Here is a 21,569-nt window from a genome sequence, read left to right on the forward strand (position 1 = left end):
GGACACAAGGATAGGCTCGAAAACAAGGGTTACCTGCTAGCTCCTCCTCCACCAGACCCTCCGACTCCGCCTGCGAACGCGCCATCACAAAAACTCTCCCCGGCGGCCTAGCTCCAACAGCTCCACGACTCGAACTCACTCCTGATGCTCTTCCGGCTCCCGGGGGTGGCGGCAACACTCTCTGACCGACAAGCTGAGGACACTCCGCAACTCTATGACCAACAACCCCACAGCGAAAACACTTAAACGCCTGGCCATAACAAACTTGGCCCAGATGCACCTTCCCACACTTGCGACAACCAATCGACTTAGCTTGAACTGGAGGCTCCATCCTAACTGGTCCTTGAGAAGAAGATGACACAACTCTAGCCGGAAAACTCGGTCGAGGCTTCTTGAAAGCAAAAGAACCACCACTCTCAACTCTCTTCCTAGCCAACTCAAGCGAACTCTTCTGAAGCTGCTAAACACGAAACAGATCTGCGGCACACAGATACGCATCCTTGAGGGAACTGGGTCTACTCACCGTCAACACTTTTCGTGCCTCATAATTCAGACCGGCAACGAAACGCTCAACCTTGGCAAGCTCTGTAGGCACCAACACCCTCGCGAAGCGGGCCAGCTCTAGGAACTTCTTGTGGTACTCCACCACAGATAGGGGTCCTTGCTGCAGATGGAGGAACTCATCAAACATGGCGGCTCGCACATGCGCTGGGTAGAACCTTTCGCGCATCCTGTCCTTGAGCGCGGTCCAATCAAACCCAGGCTCTTCAAGAAAGGCCGGACTCTCGTGAACCCACCACAGATCAGCTTCTTGGCAGAAGTAGAACGTTGCCAGTTCTACTCTCCTCTCTTCGGGACAACCCACCACGGTAAAGATCTTATCAAACACCCGTAGCCACTCTTCACGGACTACAGGGTCTTCTTCACCAGCAAAGGAAGACGGCCGATGCCCAGACACAAGGCGACCCACATCACGGTGCCCAACCGGAGGCGGAGGCGGAGGCGGCGCAGCTTGATTGTTGTTCAACAGAGCTTTACTAAGAGACTGCATCGTCTGCGTCAGCTGATGGAGATTCTAGGCGAGCTGCTCGTTGGTCGGGGTCTCTGGGGAGCGGGCGCGAGGACGAGGAGGCATCGCACTTCTGCTACAGCAACAAGGTTACCACAAAAAGCAAGCAAGCAAGGCAGAAAACAACACACATCTCACCGCGCAACCTAGAGTCCTAAGCCTAACACTTAGCTTCTTAAGGTCGCCTAGAGGTCTCAAAACACACTTAAACACTTAGAAAGTCTAGACTCAACACTTCCTAGGCTCTAAACCAAGGTTCAAACCTAGGCTCTGATACCTACTGTAACACCCCCCAAAACAACAAGACTTAAAACGAGTCTTAACACCTGCAGATCAAGCACAAAACTAGCACAACGGAAGATAAAAAGATAACTGGATAAAAGAAATCCAAAACGGGGTGTTATGCCACGTATACCACACTAGGTATACGCTACGGCGACAATCTGCAAGTGTAACACTATCCCAAAAACAACAAACTAGAACAATCTAAAGACATTGGCACACAGGCCTCAACAACACCTTCTAAAGATACAGGTGCTAAGCTATCGGCTCTAGACATCACGCTCGACTACGCATCACCTGAAAGATACAAAGATAAACATCGGGGCGACGCCCGGTCAACGAAAGATGCTGGTAACCCACCAATACCGTTAAGTATCATAAATAGGTAGATATATAATATAAAAACCATTTTCGAAACGGAATACATATATATAAGTCAAAAGCCAAGATCAAAAGACAACACAAGACTCACCACTCACAAGGATAAAACCGGGAACACATCCCAAACCACAAAGATTAACCACACACAAGGATAAAGATTCACCCAACGGCAACACATGCCAAAACACCACACCACAAGCCTCCGTGACTACACACGTCACGAGAGAAGAGAACTCACCACAACAACGGCTTCACAAGCCCTCGTGACATCACACATCACGAGTTGATATGCCTTCCTTATGCCCTGTTCCAACCTTATCGCTACCCCCAACCTTGTACCTTCGGTGCCAACCATTACCTCCAAAAAGCCCCTGTACAGCCAAGTCCAACCTTATTCCTCCGGGACCTTTGTCCCCCACCTATAACCACCAACGAAAACCCTCTAATTCACGGCAACACATGCCCGGATAACACAATGTTATCCCCCAAACACGTGGACTCAGCCACAACTCCATGAAATCACGTCACGGCCACCACGAGGACCGCTGCAATACCTTGGTGACTAGCGTCCCATACCACTAATCGTGCAATCCAGGTAGAGCCACACACGCACCACCACTCACACGAAACAAGCAACGGATTGCAAAAGAGGTATGAAACATACTCAATCAAGAGACAGGTCACCACCCATCGACAACAACGACGCTAGCATTAAGATAATAACTAGCAAGCTCAACAACGAGGAAACTCAACATAGTTCCGAGGAACACACAAGACACCACTCGGTTCAACGAAACACAATGTTGAACACTTAGCACGATACACAACACCAAAGATCCTACATGGATACCTACCATAAAGTTCTAGACCTACGAAACATCAAGAAGACGCTCAAATAGTTCCACAAAAGAACAACGGGAAGCCAAAACATCAAAGACTAAGACAAACAAATCACGGGGAACAAATCCCGATCTAACACCACCGTGTACCCCGCGGGTGGACCCACGGGTAGTGCCCCACCCGTGGGTACACTACCCACAAGGCACATGTTCCCCGCTGGTAGGTCGGCGGGTGGTGCCCCGCCCGCCGTTCCGCCCGCGGGTACATCCCTGCACAACAACAAATCCCTTCGGGGATTTTCTTCTCCAAACACAAATTCAAGTCCAAAACATGCCAAATCTCACCAAGCATAACAAAATGACTTGAACCAAGGAAGATGCCAAGCAATGGCACAAAGGAAACCTAAACACAAGCTCTAGATATGCAATATCACAAGATAAATGCATAAACTCTCACATTTCATATCAAAACACAAGTAGAAGCCAAGGTATCATATATATAGGTAAGCAAAATAGGTTTTGTAGAGCATGGGTTACCTCTTGAAGACCAAAAGACTCTTCTTACACCACAACAAGCTCTCCACTAAGCTCACTAGCCAAACCCACTTCAAGATCAAACCAAAAGATCATAAAGATCCAACCTTTAAGAAAAAGACAACCAAGATGAAACCAAAAAGACTAGACAAGCTTAGATCTTACCCTTCTGGATGCCAAAATAGAGGAAAGATTGAATCTTGGAAGCAAAACTTGGAATCTTGACAAAGGCTTCTTTTGGCTTGAAGAACAAGCTACTCTTGTTTTCTAGAGAGAAGGTAGAGATATTTTCTAGGAAATGTAAGGGAATGAAATGAAGAAGTCTTCTAGGTTTAGGTTACAAAACTAGATCTTGGTGAAAAGACAAGGATACCCTTACTAACTCTTAGAAAGTGTAAGGAACAAGGGAACTCCTCTCAAAGCACAAGGTACAACACCACTTAAAGATTGACTAGTCAAATACTAGTCCTTGAGTATCAAAAAATCAGGATTTTAGGAATCAATTCCTCAAAAGAAATAGAATTAATTACTCAATTAATTCATGGTTTGGAGTGTGGATTTTTGGGGTGTCACAATGAAAATCAAGGAAATGAAACAAAAATTTGAGTAAAATGTGAAGTACTTGTGCACTGTGAGTACACTCGACTGATACTTTTACGGATAGTGAACAAACAATAAATGGAGTTGAATTGTTGGGTGTTAAATACACATCTCATCTACAACATCATCTTTATAATAAATGATAGCTGAAAATTTATCAAAAGTTGTGCCTGACTCTCTAGTTGATGAGTTGGCAAACTAAATACGATGTGAAATGAAAAGTCCAATCGCTGAGTATTGCAGAGATTCTAATGTTGCCTATTGCATAGGCGAAATTCACTCTAGTGATATAGAAGTGATGAGTCCAATCCCTGAAAATATCAAAGACTCTAATGTAGCCTATTACATAGGCGAAATTCACTTTTAAATTCTTCCAAAGGCTGAAGTGATATAGACGTGATAAGTCCAATCTCAAAAAATCTCATAAAATGTTCATAGAAGTGATAAGTCCAATCTCTGAAATTTTCAGAGATTCTAATGTTGCCTATTACATAGGCGAAATTCACTCTTGCAATATAAATTTGTTCATAGAAGTGATAAGTCTGATAAGTCCCATCTCTGAAATTTTGCATAGAAGTGATAAGTCTGATAAGTCCAATCTCTGAAATTTTGTAGAGATTCTAATGTTGCTTATTACATAGGCGAAATTCACATTAAAATAATGTAAATGCGTATAAAGTTGATACAAGTTATCGCTGAAAATTTCAGCTTCTGATGTTAGTTGGATGGAACTGGACGAAGCAGGAAAGCAGAAAAAAAAATTAATGAGTTGAAAAAAAAATTGAACAACAAGTGATAAGTCTAATCGCTGAAAATCTCAGAGATTCTATTTTAGCCTATTAGATAGGCGAGATGAAGATGAGTTGGAAACAAAGAAAATAAAATTAAAACAGTATTATAGGTGATAGGTCAAATCAGAGAAAATAAAATGAAAACAGTATTATAAGTGATAGGTCAAATCAATTTCAGAGATTAGAATGTCGCCTAACATATAGGCGACATATGACAGAGCATTGATTATTCTTCGACCATCAATATAAACGAACATTTTCAACCAATCGAAAGACACACCCATTCCAAACAATTCGAACTTCCAAATACAAAATTGCATTCTTCTTATATCTCTTAATTACTAACTCATTTTCCAAGAAAAATTACAACCAACACAAAACAAATGGCTGGATCATCAGAAGACGTTTGCCAATTGTCGATTTTTTGGGGTGGTCAAATTTGTCAGACTTCCACAACACCGGAAATGTACTACACATTGCCTCCACGGGCCATCATTGCTGTGCGTCTTGTTGGATCATTACCTTTTGTTGTCGATTTCATACGCAACCAAATGAGAATTTCTTCCGAAGTACCATTACAACTTACTGGAAGATTCTTATACGAGAGTCACATGGGTCTACTACATATGGAATATCGTATATACACTCCAGATCAATGGGATTACTTTATTTTGCAAACACATCGCCTAGGTGAGGTCCACGTGTATGCTGCAGCAGAAGTGACAAACCAAGGCAGTGCGTATTAGTCGCAACAGCCATGCACGGAATTTTTGGCTGACATTGAACCACCATCCGCAGACTTGGGTTCTTACGACCAATATGTAGAATTCTCTCGCCAGGAAAATCATTTTCATTCCCTGACGATTAATGCAGATGAAGCCTCTGGTAGCCGCGGACAGGGCCGGTCCTATCATTTTATAGGCCCAGGGCGTAGGAACAAAATGGGCCCTATATTAAATTAATATATATTTTTATAACTAAAATTTAAATTTAAATAAGGGAAAAAATACTAATGTCAAATAACGTTAAATAAGATTCACAAGTTTTTAACGATTATACATACAGATGAAAACAATTCTAGATGCATTCTTAAATTTAAAATAGCCAATAACTACATCCGTGCTTTCATAAATAAAAAATTATTGTTTATAAAAATGAATAAATAATTTAAAACCAAATGAGCTTATAGAGAATCACATTATTATAATAAATAATAAAGTAATTTTTAATAAAAATTTATAAAACAAACCGTACAAATAAGAGCATAGCAAAAAATCTTAATTATTGGGAGCAATAAATCAAAATACTCTAAACGTGACAAAAAATATTCATAATAAAATATGAAACATAATTAATTTGATAAAAATAGTTCAAATAAAAAAGGCATAATAAATAACACATCTTCTATATTGATATCATATTTATAAAATATAAATACTTTTTTTTCTTTTAGTTAGATCAATTTCAAAATTTTATAGATTAATTTGAATACGATGATCCACAATAGGACTTCTAAACTACATTGACTAAATAATTCATATAAAACTAAACTATCTTTTAAAATATTTTTCATAACTAAATCACAAAATATATTACATATACATAAATCATTATAAAGTTCACAAAATAATACATATTTTAAATAAAAGTAGTAAATTACTCGAATAGAAATATATTCAAAATTTGATATGAATCCCAAATCAATCTATATTATAAATATCACTATAATTATAGAAAGGTAAACAAAAATCACAAAATTACAAATTAAAGATATAAATAAATTTAATAAGTTACAAATTTAGTACTATATAACAAAAATATCCATAAATTCAATTTTAATACTATATATAATATATATAATAATATCCCTTAACATATATACAACAATAATATCCCTAAAGGAGTAAGGAGGAAAATCTTAATGTCAATTCATATGCATATAACCAAACTTGATCCCCAGGCTTAACACATTCAAATGACAAACACTACCAACTCGGCTAAATTTCAACACGTTAACATAACTTTATACTAAATTATTATACACAAATATCTATAGTATATATAAAAGGTATTGGTGTAGGGTGGTGGGCCCCTTCCAAGAGTGGGCCCTGGGCAAGGGCCCAGCCTGCCCTTGCCCAGGGCCGGGCCTAGCCGCGGGAAACGAGGAGACAGTTGGTTCACCCGAAACAAGCGAACCAGAACGAATAGTGTCCGCACCATCGGAAGTCGAAGGAGATCCAAACAACGCCGAGGACGTGCTTAATTTCCCCCCTGAATTACTACAACCACGAACCAGGCGAGGAAACAGGGTGGACGATTCCCAGATTCCATTCTACCACGCCCCAGTATCTTATGAGGAAGATGATGATGAACCAACTCCGTCCTACGACAATGTAACGCAGATGATCTAGGAAGGAATGGTATTTCCAAACTTTGAAGAGTTAAAGAATGCTGTCTCAATTTTCCACATCCGACACCGAAAAAATTTCTGCTCCAGTTACAAAAAAAGCAGTTCTTGGCGAGCTGTTTGTGCAACCACTGGACCACAACAAACGCCGTGTAATTGGTCACTCTCAGCTGCTAAATTGAAGGGTACAACAAACCAATGGAAGATAAAAAAGGTGTCGACTACACATACTTGCCAAAATGTTTTCATTGAAGGAGGAATGGACAGGGTGTGCGGTAGTGATTTAATTGCTGCTCTGGTCACACGTAAGATTTGTGAAGACCCACACTACAAAGTCAAACACATCCAAACCGATGTAAAAAATGAGTACGGATTAGATGTGAGTTACAGGAAAGCGTGGTATGCTAGGCAAAAATGCATTGAGACTGAGTACGGCAAATTTGCTGACTCGTACAATGAGCTACCAAGTTTCCTCATGTCTTTGAAGGCAACAAACCCCGGCACCATAATTGAATTTGATTTCACACCATCCCCTCCATCTCCAAGTGGCGAAAGCGCGTACGTTCATTTCAAGTATGCATTTTGGGCTTTTAAGCCAGCGATAGACGGCTTCCAGTATTGCTTCCCAGTTATTGGTGTGGATGGTACACACCTCTATGGAAAATACAAGGGCAACCTCCTATTAGCGGTCGGGACGAACGCTAATAATGAAATCTTTCCACTGGCCTATTCCATTGTGGACGCTGAAACCGCAGCCAGCTGGAGTTAGTTTTTGGAATGACTGGCATCACATATCTTTCCCCATCACGAGTCCATGTGCATCGTTTCGGATCGGCATGCTGTGCTCGACGCGGCGTTTAGGGATTTGAGTTTCTTAAAACCTCCACGTGTACAACGCCGCTTTTGTCTTAGACACGTTCGTAGTAATGTGATGACGAAGTCGTCGAGGAACCCTGAATTGAGATCTTTAATATGGGAAGCTGGAACTGCATCCACACATCATGAGTTTCGGGCCACGATGGATAGAATCAGGGCGACTTGGCCAGAAGCATACAATTACCTAGAAGCAATTGATGTGGAAAAGTGGACATTGTCGCACGATGGTGGGCATCGGTATGGGGTAATGACAACCAATGGATCAGAATCGTTCAACAATTTGTTGAAGGGTTGTCGTATGCTGCCAGCGACTGCACTAGCAAGGCTGACATTTCACAAGATAAGGGTAATGTTTGCGGACAGGCGAAAAACAAGTCAGCGGATGCAGGAAAAAGGGTTGCGTTGGCCGAACAAAATTAATAAGCAGTTGACGAAACTAGAGACCATCGCGTACAATGCCACCATAGACAGATATAATGACTCCATGGGATTGTACGGGGTCGCTCTAGATAGGGGACATGCAACGCAACGTCATTGGAACCGCAACATCCAAAGGGTTTGGCAGAACCTTCCTGCGAATGTGGCCATTGGAACCGCAACATCGAACCATGTGCACATATCATTGCTGCCGGTCAATTTCAAAGGGTTACCTACGACTCATTCGTGCCAAATGTTTACTCATTATAACACTACATAATGAGTTATGCAGGTAATTTCAATCCACCTACCTATGAAATTGAAAGGAGTAGTGATGTTACAATTCTTCCACCAGTATCTGCTAGGCGAGATTCGCGTCCTGGTCAAAGACAAACTCGTCGGCACGCAATGGAAATGGACCATGGACATACAATATCCACGAGAGGATGTCAGTATTGTCGCGCTAGAACACATTCTTCAAACCAATGCCCAAGGTTTATTTCATGGCCGTTGTGACATTTAAAAATTACACTCCTTGTACACAGACCTTAAATGAAAATGCGAATGGTTTCTACTTTCTATGTTAACATATTTTTGTTTACAAGTTTCACATTTCTGTTTTAGCCCATTCTTCCACATATTTTTGCTTGCAATATACGACGTCTCAAATAAATAACAACTCAAAAATTGAAAAAAAAAAACAAAAACAAAGAAACAAGCAACGAAATCCGAAGGCATAGGCGTGATAACGTCTATTCCATACGCGTTATTCGAATATTGTGCAATTCGAATAACGCCTAACGCCTATGGCATAGGCGTTATTCGCATTTGTCAGTTTAAATCATGCCTATGCCATACGCGAAATATGAATATTACTTATATTCCCTCCGTCCATTGTTTAGAACCACACCTACTGATTCTTCAATTTGCTCCCCCTCCAGCACAAATCATTTTGCCCCAAAATCGTAATCCATTGTCAAACACTTGACCAATTTTCAAGTTTCTCTCCAACGATCATGGATATTTTTGTAGAATTTTCAAAGGTTTCATGTGTCAACCAACAACGTTATAATATGAAACGTTATTTTGCAACTACAATCAATGGAAGGAAATTATTATATGCAGCAATTATACAGCATACATCGGAAGATCAATATATATGTTTTGCACCTCCTACATGGGTCAAATATATGAAAATGCGAGGAATAAACGTGTCTGATCCAATTGCATTTCATAATTTTCAAGATGCAGAGCCTTTTACCTATGACATCCTACAACATGGCTTACGAACACTAATACTTCCCTCACGTAAGTCATTTCATATTTCAAATTTATAATGTGTAGTTATAACTATTTTTTTCTTTGCTTTCGTGTAGCTTGCAATGATCAAAAACATTTTCTAGATATTGCGAGATCTACTATTGTGTGGTTTTTTATTACAATTAGGTCGCGTGTCACCATGGTAAATTAATCAATTTTATTTTGCACTTTTTTCCTTTTCGATTCTATTCCAAATTATTTTTTTAAATGCGCCCTAATTTTGTTTTTTTTTTATTAATTACATTAGAAAATCCCAAATTGCATGTATCGACATCTAATGCAGCACTTCACAACGATTGCGATCTTGAAATATGGTTCGTCGTTCGGAATCGAAGTGTCGGTTGAAAACATGCACTTCACTACAGGAATTTCTTATTTCATTACTGCGAATTCGTTACGAATAGGGGACATGGTGCTATTTAGACATATTGGTTTCTTCACTTTTGAAACCTCTTGTTATACTTTCGAGGGAATGTTGAAGAGGTACCCTTATTTTCAACCAAATGCGTACCACATTCCTTCTCGAACATATCGACCAGGTAAATCTTTACTTCAATGAACAGCCACAATTTTTGTTACATATTCCACAAAATAATATCTCATTTTTTTAGCCTTAGACCGAATACGTGTAAAGGCCAAATCTGCATTGTCCCCAGCATATTCAATTCAGGTAGAACGACACCGTTCTTTGTATACGGATTTCTCCCAACCTGGAGCGGTAAGAAATAATATACATTGATAATATTCTAATTCATTTCTAACTATTATTTACTAATTCTTTTCTTTGTTTCGTCACTATAGAAAACTCGATTTTCTGCATTCCTCAGAGATTCCGATGAGTTCGTAGATGCTACGCTTCAAATAGTTTGTGGATCAAGAAAGCTAGACCTATACTTTGACACAACTTTAAACTTTTTTCACAGAACAGTGGGAGGAAATAACAACACATTTTAATATTAATACAACGGAGGACGATGTCGTTGTATTCAGTTTGGAGGACAACGTTGTACTCCTGTTGGTGATTGGTTGATGTCATGTTGAAAATATTTATCCATGGTCGGTTAAATATTTCATTCATGACAATGTGTATGGTGAACTTTACACTTTAGACATATGATAATAAGAGTGTTTTTGGTATTTTATTACATTATACCTATGTTTCACTTTTACTAATCATTAATTTTTGTATTATTATCTACTCATAAATATTATACTTTATTTCACAATAGTATTATACTATCTTAATACTGTATTTAACAAGGTTATTATTTACTCCGTATTTGTTTTTCGTAATACGGTATTCTATAATGTCGCCAAAGCTAAAGCCAAAATTGTAAATGATGAATGTCGCCTATCTAAAAGACACTTTCCCTGGTTGGTATCCCACTTTAGGGATTTCCCTATTTCGAATCCCACGCCAATTTGTTTCCCCGATGAGTTAATGATTCCACCATCTGCTACGACTGCTTGCTCATTCGTCACGCGCTCTTAAGGCACCTGTAATATTTTGTATGCTCTACAGACTCCTAAGAGCATCCGCATCAGTTGAGGAGAATTAGGAGATAATGTAAGAGTGATTAGAAAAGAGAATGTTGGAGGAAAAGAGAATGTGGGAGGGGAGAGAAAAAACAAAAAAAAAAAAACAAAAAGCAAAATTGAAATTTTTAAAATAAAAAATTGATGTTTACTGACGCGTCTCTGGGCGCGTGGTGAAGTCCTGCGCGAAACGCGCTTAGCAGGCGTTGGTTCTATTTTTTTTTTCTGCCATTATTTATGTAAGAGTGATTAGGAAAGAGAAAGTGAGAGGAAAATGAAAAAAGAAAAAAATATATAAAATTGAATTTTAAAAAATTAATAAATAAAAACAAGTGTGCCTCAGGCGCGTTGACAGCGCGCCTGACGCGCCGCATGGGTGCGTGCAGTGCACGCGCCCGTGTGGGTATTGGCTGTGCACAAACGCGCATAGCTTTTGTTGTTGTTGTTGTTGTTTTTTTTTTTTTCGTGACATGCTCCTTGGCCCTTGCAGGAAAATTATTTTTGTATTATTTCTTCTCCACATTGGTTATTATCTTGAACATGAGATAATGCATTGACATTATCCCTATATTAACCTCTAATGTGGATGCTTAAAGAGCATCCACATTAGTGGAGTTATTTTGTAGGTTTTGATGAGTTTTCGTAAGTGTGATTAGGAAAGAGAAATGAGTGGTGAGAGAAAAAAGAAAAAAAAATTAAATTAATATTTTTTTTAAAAAGTAATAATAAACAGAAGGTTCAGGCGTGCGTGCATTGCACGCGCTCGTGTGGGCTTTCGCGCACATCACATGACCCTCCTTATTTAATTCGTCTAACATTATTTTTTGGCCTTTGCAGGTCCATTTTTTCTCAATTAATTCTTTCCCACATTAGCTATAATCTTGAGCATGAGCGATATAATGCAGCATTCTCCCCAAAATATTCATTAATAATGTTGCTCTAATCTTTACTTCTCACTTTTATTCTATGATGATATAACCAGAGATAATAAATTATTTTTATCTTGTGTGTTTCAAAGAAACTGTCAACACCAAAATTTTGAATGATTGAGATGAGAACTAATAGAATTATATTCAGTAATGTAATTACAAATGTAATTATTACAGATATATATAAAGAGAGAGTCTCAAGGAGACTGTGATAGGGAGTCATAATCTAACTCAAATACATAGAGTCCTAATATTCTTTCTTAAGCACAAGATACAATAGTGACTTGTAGTTTGTCTCTAAGAAAATAAAATCTAGGATCAGGTAGAGCTTTAGTAAAAGTACCTGCCAATTGATCTTTAGTTGAAATAAAATTAACATGTATATCTCCATTTGCAACTCTGCCTCAAACAAATTGATAATCAATTTCCACATGTTTAATGTGAGCATGAAAAATGGGATTTGCACACATGTATGTAGCATTAATATTATCACACCACAGCTTGGGAATAAACACACTAGTCAAGCCAATTTCACGAAGAGAGAATCTAAATTACCTCAACATAAACATCTGCTAGAGTTTTATTCAACCTCAGTAGAAGATCTAGCAACAGTTATTTGTTTCTTACATACTGTTAGGAATAAAGTGTAATGGTTTTGATATGCCAAATATGTATTTGTAGATCCCCCAATTTTATTTCTTAGGACTAGTAAAGTCTTGGACCATGATCGGGAAATTGTTTAAGTTGGAAAAGAGAAAAACAGAGGAAGATGGATGAAAATAGAAGAAGAAGATATAAAGCCTAAAATCAAGAATTTGTCTGGAGAAAATGACAAATTGAAGAAGAAGATGAATGATACAATATTCACGTCGCTACTACTTAAAGAAATATCCCAGAAGAATTTTCGTGAAGAAAATTAAGGTTGGAAGAATGCATGAAATTGACTTGGAGATCAAGCACCCATGGAAAGAAAGGAATACATCAAATATGATTGGAGATTTAACCAATAAGCTGTACGGATGAAGTGGATGATGCTTGATATGTTATGCGAAATGGTTCAAGTTCAAAACTAACCATCAACAATTTTACAAGGTAAAAGGAATTGGGAGCCGATTTCATAGCAATTGAAATTGGGAGCTAGTTCGAAGCAATTGAAATTGGGAGCCAGTTTCAGAGAAACTGAAATAGTATGGGATGCAATTTCAAAGTTGGGGACCGATTCAAAGAAGACAAATTGAAATCAATTGAAATTGGGGACCGATTCAAAGAAGACAAATTGAAATCAATTGAAATTGGGGACTGATTCAAAGAAGACAAATTGAAATCAATTGAAATTGGGAGCAAGTATTGAGGTTGTAGTATGGGATGCAATTTCAAAGTTGGGGACCAATTCAAAGAAGACATGGAGATCAAATTGAATTGAGATGAAATTCAATACCAGGAGAAGACATGGAGATCAAATTGAATTGAGATTTCATACCAGGAGAAGTCTGGGGATCGATTAAAAGAAGACATCAAGTTGGGGACCGATTCAAAGAAGATCGATTAAAAGAAGACATCAAGTTGGGGACCGATTCAAAGAAGACATGGAGATCAAATTGAATTGGGATCGATTAAAAGAAGACATCAAGTTGGGGACCGATTCAAAGAAGATCGATTAAAAGAAGACATCAAGTTGGGGACCGATTCAAAGAAGACATGGAGATCAAATTGAATTGAGATGAAATTCAATACCAGGAGAAGTCGACATGGAGATCAAATTGAATTGAGAAGTCTGGGGAGAAGTCTGGGAGCCAATTTCGAAGTCAAAGTCAACCATTCAAATTGGGAATTGAGATAATTTGAGATGAAATTCAATACCAGGGAGCCAATTTCGAAGTCAAAGTCAACAATTCAAAGCACCAGGAGAAGTTTGGGAGCCAATTGTAAGTCAAAGTCAATTGGGAGCCAATTACAATGGAGAAATTCAAATTGGGTGCCAATTACAAGCCAATTGAAATTGGGTGTCAATTACAACGGAGAAATTCAAATTGGGTGGAAGTTCAAAGCCAGTTTGAAGTCTGAGAACACCTAGACGTGAGAATGAAGAAGATGAAGATGAACTTACAGTGAAAATATTCTCACTTAAATTGAAGAATATTTTTTAAATCCCAAAGATACAAGGACCACTTCAGAGCTAATCAGAGAAGCCGTTCTACACCCAGATTTTCCCACTCAACGTAAAACCAGAGGAAATATCAGATGAAGTTTGAGAACCCATTTACATGGAGATGAAGCTCTAACAACGGCTAGCTTATCCTTTCTGACATCTTTGCAGAAGATAAGATAAGATCTCTGACAAAAAGATACAAGATTTCAAAAATGAGAGCGTTTCTTTCCAACCGACAGATTCTCATTACCAGCTATAAAATGATGAAGATATGAAGACTTGAAGATAGAGCAGACAAGCGAGCAAGAGCATAAAATACGAACTAATCAAAGAGATCGAATAGAGCAATTAAGCTTAAAAGAGCATAGAGCAAAAATCTCATTTGGTACAGAGCATACCAAAAATCTTCAAGTGAGAAGTGAAAAAAAAGAAAAAGAACTCAGAGAGCTTCAAAGAAAATATTCAGAGAGTTCAAAAAGCAGAGCAAAAATATCAAGTGCTTTACTTGGTATATTCAAAGAGAGAAAACACTCAGAGCTATCAAGAGAAATCATTCCAGAGTGTTTATCTTCATCAAAGAGACCTGCGCATCATTGAAGATCATCTACAGAGTCTCAGAAGTTGGAAGCAAGACAACACTTGTTTTGGAGCAAAACAAGAGAAGGGAGGAAAGTAGCACGGAGCTGTGAAATCCTGGATTGTCACATGGAGCTGTGAGATCCGAAGCAGCAGTGTCGGAGGCACTGGGCGTGATTAGTGCAGGCTTTGTGATCAAAGCACTAGATCACGGGATATGTTTCTACCGGAGTGTGGAAGACAGGGGGAAAGTAACGCGGAGTCGTGAAATCCTGGGATAGTAGCGCGGCGACGTGAAACCCGAAGCAGCAGTGTGGTGTCACTGGGCGTGATTAGTGCGGGCTTTGTGATCAAAGCACTAGATCACGGAAATTCATTGTATCTTGGAACCAAGGAGTGGTAGACATAGTGAATTGCTCTTGGAGATAAGAGCAAGTGGAGTAGGAGGATTACACCACCTCGCGAACCACTATATTTGTCTTGTGTTCTTTACTGCTTTCTTTACTTACTGCTCTTTACATATTAGCTCTACACGAGATATACTGCTCACACAATCTCACACACACTTTATGTTTATTTATTTCCGCTGTGCACCATACTCTAACAATCTAGTTAAGAGTTTTGGTTTATCTCTGGCTTAGCAATTGTTGTGCTGTGCGAAAAAGTTTGAAAGTCTATTCACCCCCCCCCCCCCCCCCCCTCTAGACTTTCACCTTACCTCTTTTGGGACCAACAATTGGTATCAGAGCAGGCTGTCTATTTAGGCCAATTTGCTATCTAAGCACGTGCCTAACTGGGTCAACCGTTTCTGACTGCTAGACAGATCCATTCTACAAAGTGTGTGAATTGGATTAATCTTTCATATCTCTCGTGATGATGATGAAGAAAGATTTAGCTCAAAATCTATTATTCTCACTTGATAAATTTGATGATTGGAAAGTTCGTATGCAGGTACACTTATTGGCCTTACACGATGAAATGTGGGAAGTTATTTCCACTGGCCCTATAGAAATATTAAAAATCAATACGGCGTTTGTTATATCCCAGGATGCTCCACAGTACGTACAAAAGCCAAAACCGGAATGGACATCGGACGATAGAACGCGGAATAATCTTGACAATATTGCCAAGGATATTCTATTCAAAGCCGTTGATGATACAATATTTCCGAAGATCCGAAAGTGTTCCACTGCCAAAGAAATATGGGAAACTCTCATCGAGATTGACGAAGGAGATGAACAAAAAAAAAACAATAAGCTCACAATCGCCATGAAGAAGTTTGAAGATTTCAAATTGCTCTCAAATGAAAGTGTTGCAGACATGGAAGCTCGAATGATCAAAGTTCTTGGAGAGATTAGTGATCTTGGCAAAAATATTAGCCAAAAAGAAATTAATCTCAAAATCCTACGAGGCTTACCATCTGCATGGGATATGAAGGTTACGGCTATGCGCGATCACCGAGATCTAAGAATGTTGTCTACAGACAAATTATTTAGTGATCTAAAGGCATATGAGTTCGAAATGAAGGCCAAAGATGATGATGATCATGAAGCTCGAAATTCTGCTCTAATGGTCGAACAACCGTCAACCTCCAGGTCAGTAGAAAATAATGTTGATTTTATGACTGACGAATAGTTTGCTCTTTTTGTGAAAAGATTTAAAAGGTTTATGCGAAAAGGAGACAACAAAAATTCTGCTCGTGGAAAATTCATCTCTCGCATAACACAAGAAGAAAAAGTCGAAGAAAATAAGGATTTATGCTACAATTGCTGCAAACCCGGACATTTTAAAATAAATTGTCCGTATCCGATCGTTATCAAGTATCAAGGCCAAAATGTTGAATCTACACCGAACAAATCCGAAAGCAAAAGGTTCAAGCGCGACAAAAGAAAAGCTCTCGTTAGCAACGAACCGAACGAAAATGGTGATTCGGAGGAATCATCATCAAGCGATGAAAGTTCATGTTCGGATGATGATACGGAGCTAATATGCAAGTCAATTGAGTTGAGTACAAGTGAAGATTGTCTTATGGCTCTTGAAGCAGAGGAAGAAGAGGTAACATCTAATTCTTTCAATTCTGTTAATTCTTCTTTTTCTCATGAATCTATTGACAATCTAATGCGAGAATGTCAAGAGATTATGCTCACTCATCCTCAACTCAAGAAGCGCAATAATATTCTAATTCTCGGAAAAGAAGAAATGAATAAAAAATTGCAAGATGCTTTACTTGAAGTGAGTAAATTGAAGAATGAAAATATTCATCTTCAAGAAGAGTGTAAAGCAAGAGAGGTTAGAGAACATAATCTTAAAGCTACTATTGCTACGTTCACTAATTCGTCTAAAATTATAGATAAAATGGTGAGCATGCAAAAGCCATCAGGAGATAGAACCGGAATTGGTTATGACTCCACATGTTCTCAAACCCCTCAAAATCTGACTAATCTACTACTACTTTAAATAATAAAGTTCAAGTGGTAAAATTTGTTAAAAGTCAGAATAGCACGATGAGACAAGGACTTGGCTATCAAACAAATGTAAAGATGAATGTTGAAAGGCCGAAACAATTTAATTATACGGCAAAGCAACAAAATTTCTTCAAGCAAAGATATGCCAAAGAGTCAAGTGCAAAAAGATTTCATAGAAAAGAGGGAAGCTTTTCTAGAAATAAAGTTGGGAGATTTCATCCCACTCAAAAGGATGGGTTGTGCAATAGATGTAATACTTTTTATAGACCAAAGCAACCATTCTCTTCCCAGGTGCCAAAATATAAAAATAATTTTCAAAACCCCGCGCCAAAAATATTTTCTAACGTGAGTTATGATTATCATGTCTCAAATGGTTACAAATCGCCTCATCTTAATTCAATAAGATCAAGGTGGGTTTGGCTACCAAAAATCACTAACAGTAAAGGACCCAAGCAAGTATGGGTACCTAAAGTTAATTAATCTTTTTTGCAGGATGTTTGGTACATCGATAGTGGTTGCTCACGCCACATAACTAGAATTAAATCATATCTAGTAAATTTCAAAGAAATCGATGGACCAAAAGTTATATTCGGTGGAAATCAAAATTATGGAATTACAAAAGGAGTTGGCACGATCAAGAAAAATGGTTTGAAGATTGAAGAGTTTCTTTCGTTGAAGGCTTAAAATTTAATTTGTTGAGCACTAGTCAATTTTGTGATAAAGGCTATCTTGTAGAATTTTCTAAAGATAATTGCCTAATAAAAAATGAGCTCACAAATGAGATTGTTCTATCTGGAAAAAGGCGAATGAATATGTATGTTGTTGATTGGAGTACAAGCAAAGATTCAGTGTGCTTAATGGCCAGAAATTCAAATGAAGCTAATTGGGAATGGCACAGAAAGCTCAACCACTTAAACTTCAAGACCATCAATCAGCTTGCAAAGAAGAATCTAGTAGAAGGCTTGCCAGATATTATCTTCAAGAAGGACCAAGTGTGTGATGCATGCCAACGCGGAAAGCAAATCAAATCATCATTCAAATCAAAGACACACGAGTCAACGTCAAGACTGCTAAGCTTACTACATATGGACTTATTTGGACTGGTTGATCCAATAAGTGTAAGTGGTAAGAAATATACTCTCGTTGTTGTTGATGATTTTTCCAGGTACACTTGGACCGTGTTTCTCAAAAAGAAAAATGAAGTTGAGCAAGTTCTACCGAAGCTGTTGAAGCAACTACAAAATGAGAAAGATTTGCAAATATCAAAAATACGAACGGATCGCGGAACCGAGTTTGTGAATGGAGTTATACAAGCTTTTTGCAATTCATATGGAATTTCTCATGAATCATCTGCCGCAAGAACACCACAACAAAACGGTATTGCCGAAAAAAGAAACCGGACGCTCAAAGAAGCCGCACGAGTGATGATTAGTGCTGCCGGTCTCCCGAAACGATATTGGGCGGAAGCTATCAACACTGCTTGTTACACGCAAAATCGAAGCATGATCCATAAGCAGTACAAGAAGACTCCATATGAGCTTTATAAAGGGAGAAAACCAAATATTGGTTATTTTCATATTTTTGGATGCAAATGTTTTATTCATATTAATGATAAATTGCATCTAAAAGCTTTTGATGAGCGTGCAGATGAAGGAATTTTTCTAGGATATTCGACTACCAGCAAGGCGTTCAGAGTTTTGAATAAAAGATCAATGGTGGTTGAAGAATCCATACACGTGGTATTTGATGAAAAATCACAGATCAAGAATGATGCACTGGACGAAGAAATTGCACAAAATGGTAACAAGTGTCATATTGATTTTTGTGATACTAATGATACGTGTGAAGATGATGTTTTGCAGGGAATGGATGAGTTGGAAATTAATTCTCTAGAAAATCCCATCCCTCATCTAGAAGAAGTTGGAAATTCCTTAAATAATAATTTTGGGAGTGAGGCCGCACGTGAGAATGAGGATGCAGTACAAGTTGGTGATCCAATTAGTGATCAAGTTACTGGTGAAGTTGGTGGTCAATTACAAAATGAATTAAATGTGGAAATTCGAACCAACTCTCCCAGTACACAACATATGGATCCACCCAGTACCATGCACCTATTTCAACCAGATTTAAGATGGCTCAAAAATCACCCTCCAGAATTAATTATTGGGAATATTCATGAAGGCGTGAAAACAAGATCATCTACCATGGAAGCATTGTTCACGTGTTATCTATCTCAAATTGAACCAAAAGAAGTTGACGAAGCTCTCAATGATCCGGATTGGATAAATGCTATGCAAGAAGAGCTCGATCAATTCAAACGAAATGATGTTTGGGAACTTGTTCCAAGACCGACAAACCACAATGTTGTAGGAACCAAATGGGTCTTCCGGAACAAAGCAAACGAAGAAGGCGTGATTGTTAGGAATAAAGCAAGGCTCGTTGCAAAAGGATACTCTCAAGAAGAAGGAATAGATTTTGATGAAACTTTTGCACCGGTGGCTCGACTTGAAGCAATCAGAATTTTCCTAGCCTACGCCGCACACAAAGATTTCACCGTGAGAAAAGAAAAAGAACTCAGAGAGCTTCAAAGAAAATATTCAGAGAGTTCAAAAAGCAGAGCAAAGCAGAGCAAAAATATCAAGTGATTTACTTGGTATATTCAAAGAGAGAAAACACTCAGAGCTATCAAGAGAAATCATTCCAGAGTGTTTATCTTCATCAAAGAGACCTGCGCATCATTGAAGATCATCTACAGAGTCTCAGAAGTTGGAAGCAAGACAACACTTGTTTTGGAGCAAAACAAGAGAAGGGAGGAAAGTAGCACGGAGCTGTGAAATCCTGGATTGTCACACGGAGCTGTGAGATCCGAAGCAGCAGTGTCGGAGGCTGATAGGAATATTTTTGTATGTTTTGATGAGCCAAATGTACTTTAGATCCCCTTTGTTTTTAGGTCTTTTAGTACAAGCATCATAAATCAGAATATCGAGTAAAAAGGATTTTACCATAGGAACAAAATTAATTTGAGAAATTAATTTTGGTCCTACGAGTATTCATCCGAGAAAGAAGCATAAAGGAATGACATTGCAAAGAATGGTCGGATGAGCCTAACGGCGAAATGGTAGAAGTCCTTATTTAAAACTATCACACCCGAGATTGATTCCCCCCAAAGACTTATTTTTACAAGTCAAGTTTTAAGTTTTCGGCCAAGCACAATGCTACCAAAAGAGCACTATGTATTAAAAAGAGCACAATGCTACCAAAAGAGCACGATGTGTGCTAAGGAGCACAATGTATCTAAAGGAGCACAATGTGAACAAGCAGGATGTGTCCAAAGGAGCACAATGTGACCAAATCAGAAAAGCACAATGTTCAAGTCAAAGGAGCATGATGTTCAAAGTCTGTGACCAAATCAGAAAAGCACAATGTTCAAGTCAAAGGAGCATGATGTTCAAAGTCAAAGGAGCACAATGTGGCAAAGAAGCAAGATGATCAGAAATTGGGTAAATTCGAAGGAATTTATTCTAAGTCTACCCACATGCTACAAGAATCCAAAATTGCCTGAAAGACATTTAATCAGAACGGAAAAATATTTATGAAGACATGAATATAAAAACTTATCCTAGAAATAAATTTCATCAGATGAATTTATTTCAAAGATACGTTGGATATTCAAAATAACAAGAAAAATAATATTTTAAGAAACAACTAGAAAATCAAGTTGTGATAAAATATTATTTGTCAGGCAAGTTGACAATCAAATCAAAATTGAAGACCTACTATTGTCAACAATATCAGGCTATGAAGATTGAAATTTCAAATATCAAATTATCCCACTCCAATGGATATATTTGATTGCCTATAAAAAGCCATGAAGACTTGAAGACATAAGCAGCGGTGAAAAGGTGCACAAGATAGACATGAGATAGAAGTGCAATACACACGAAAATTTAAAAGTGGAAGTGCTCAAATATTCTTAGAGACTTGGTCTGAATAGTCTCAAAAATCTAGTTGGAGAGAGATACAATTACCTTTGTATTTGTAATTGTAAAAAGAGTATAGCTGTGTGCAAAATACTCTAGTGAGTGTAGCTGTGTGTAAAACACTCGTAGTTGCTAAGTGTAGCTGTGTGCAAGACACTTAGTTGGCGTTGAGTATAGCTGTGTGCAAAATACTCGGAGTTAAGTGTAGCTGTGTGCAAGACACTTGGAGTTGGGTGTAGCTATGTGCAAAACATCCGGAAGAAGTGCTTGTGTAGCACTTATTCACTATTGTAACTGTGTGTGGAAGATAGTGAATTTCTCCTAGACGCGAAAGGAGAAAAGTGGACTAGGAAGATTACGCCACTTCCGAACCACTATAAATTGCCTCTCTCATTTACATACCGCACTTACATAATTT

General features: G+C 38.3%; 1 protein-coding gene across 1 annotated transcript; it reads left to right on the plus strand.

Annotated features, from left to right (window-relative positions):
- Window positions 1–6,913: 6,913 nt before the first annotated feature.
- On the plus strand, window positions 6,914–7,672 carry LOC109174543. The gene has a single exon (XM_019323760.1). The coding sequence runs from the start codon at window positions 6,914–6,916 to the stop codon at window positions 7,670–7,672; it is 759 nt and encodes a 252-aa protein (XP_019179305.1).
- The last annotated feature ends 13,897 nt before the right edge of the window (window positions 7,673–21,569 follow it).

The sequence above is a fragment of the Ipomoea nil genome, unplaced genomic scaffold (genome assembly GCF_001879475.1).
Source record: "Ipomoea nil cultivar Tokyo-kokei standard unplaced genomic scaffold, Asagao_1.1 scaffold0146, whole genome shotgun sequence".
Classification (NCBI taxonomy): Eukaryota; Viridiplantae; Streptophyta; class Magnoliopsida; order Solanales; family Convolvulaceae; genus Ipomoea; species Ipomoea nil.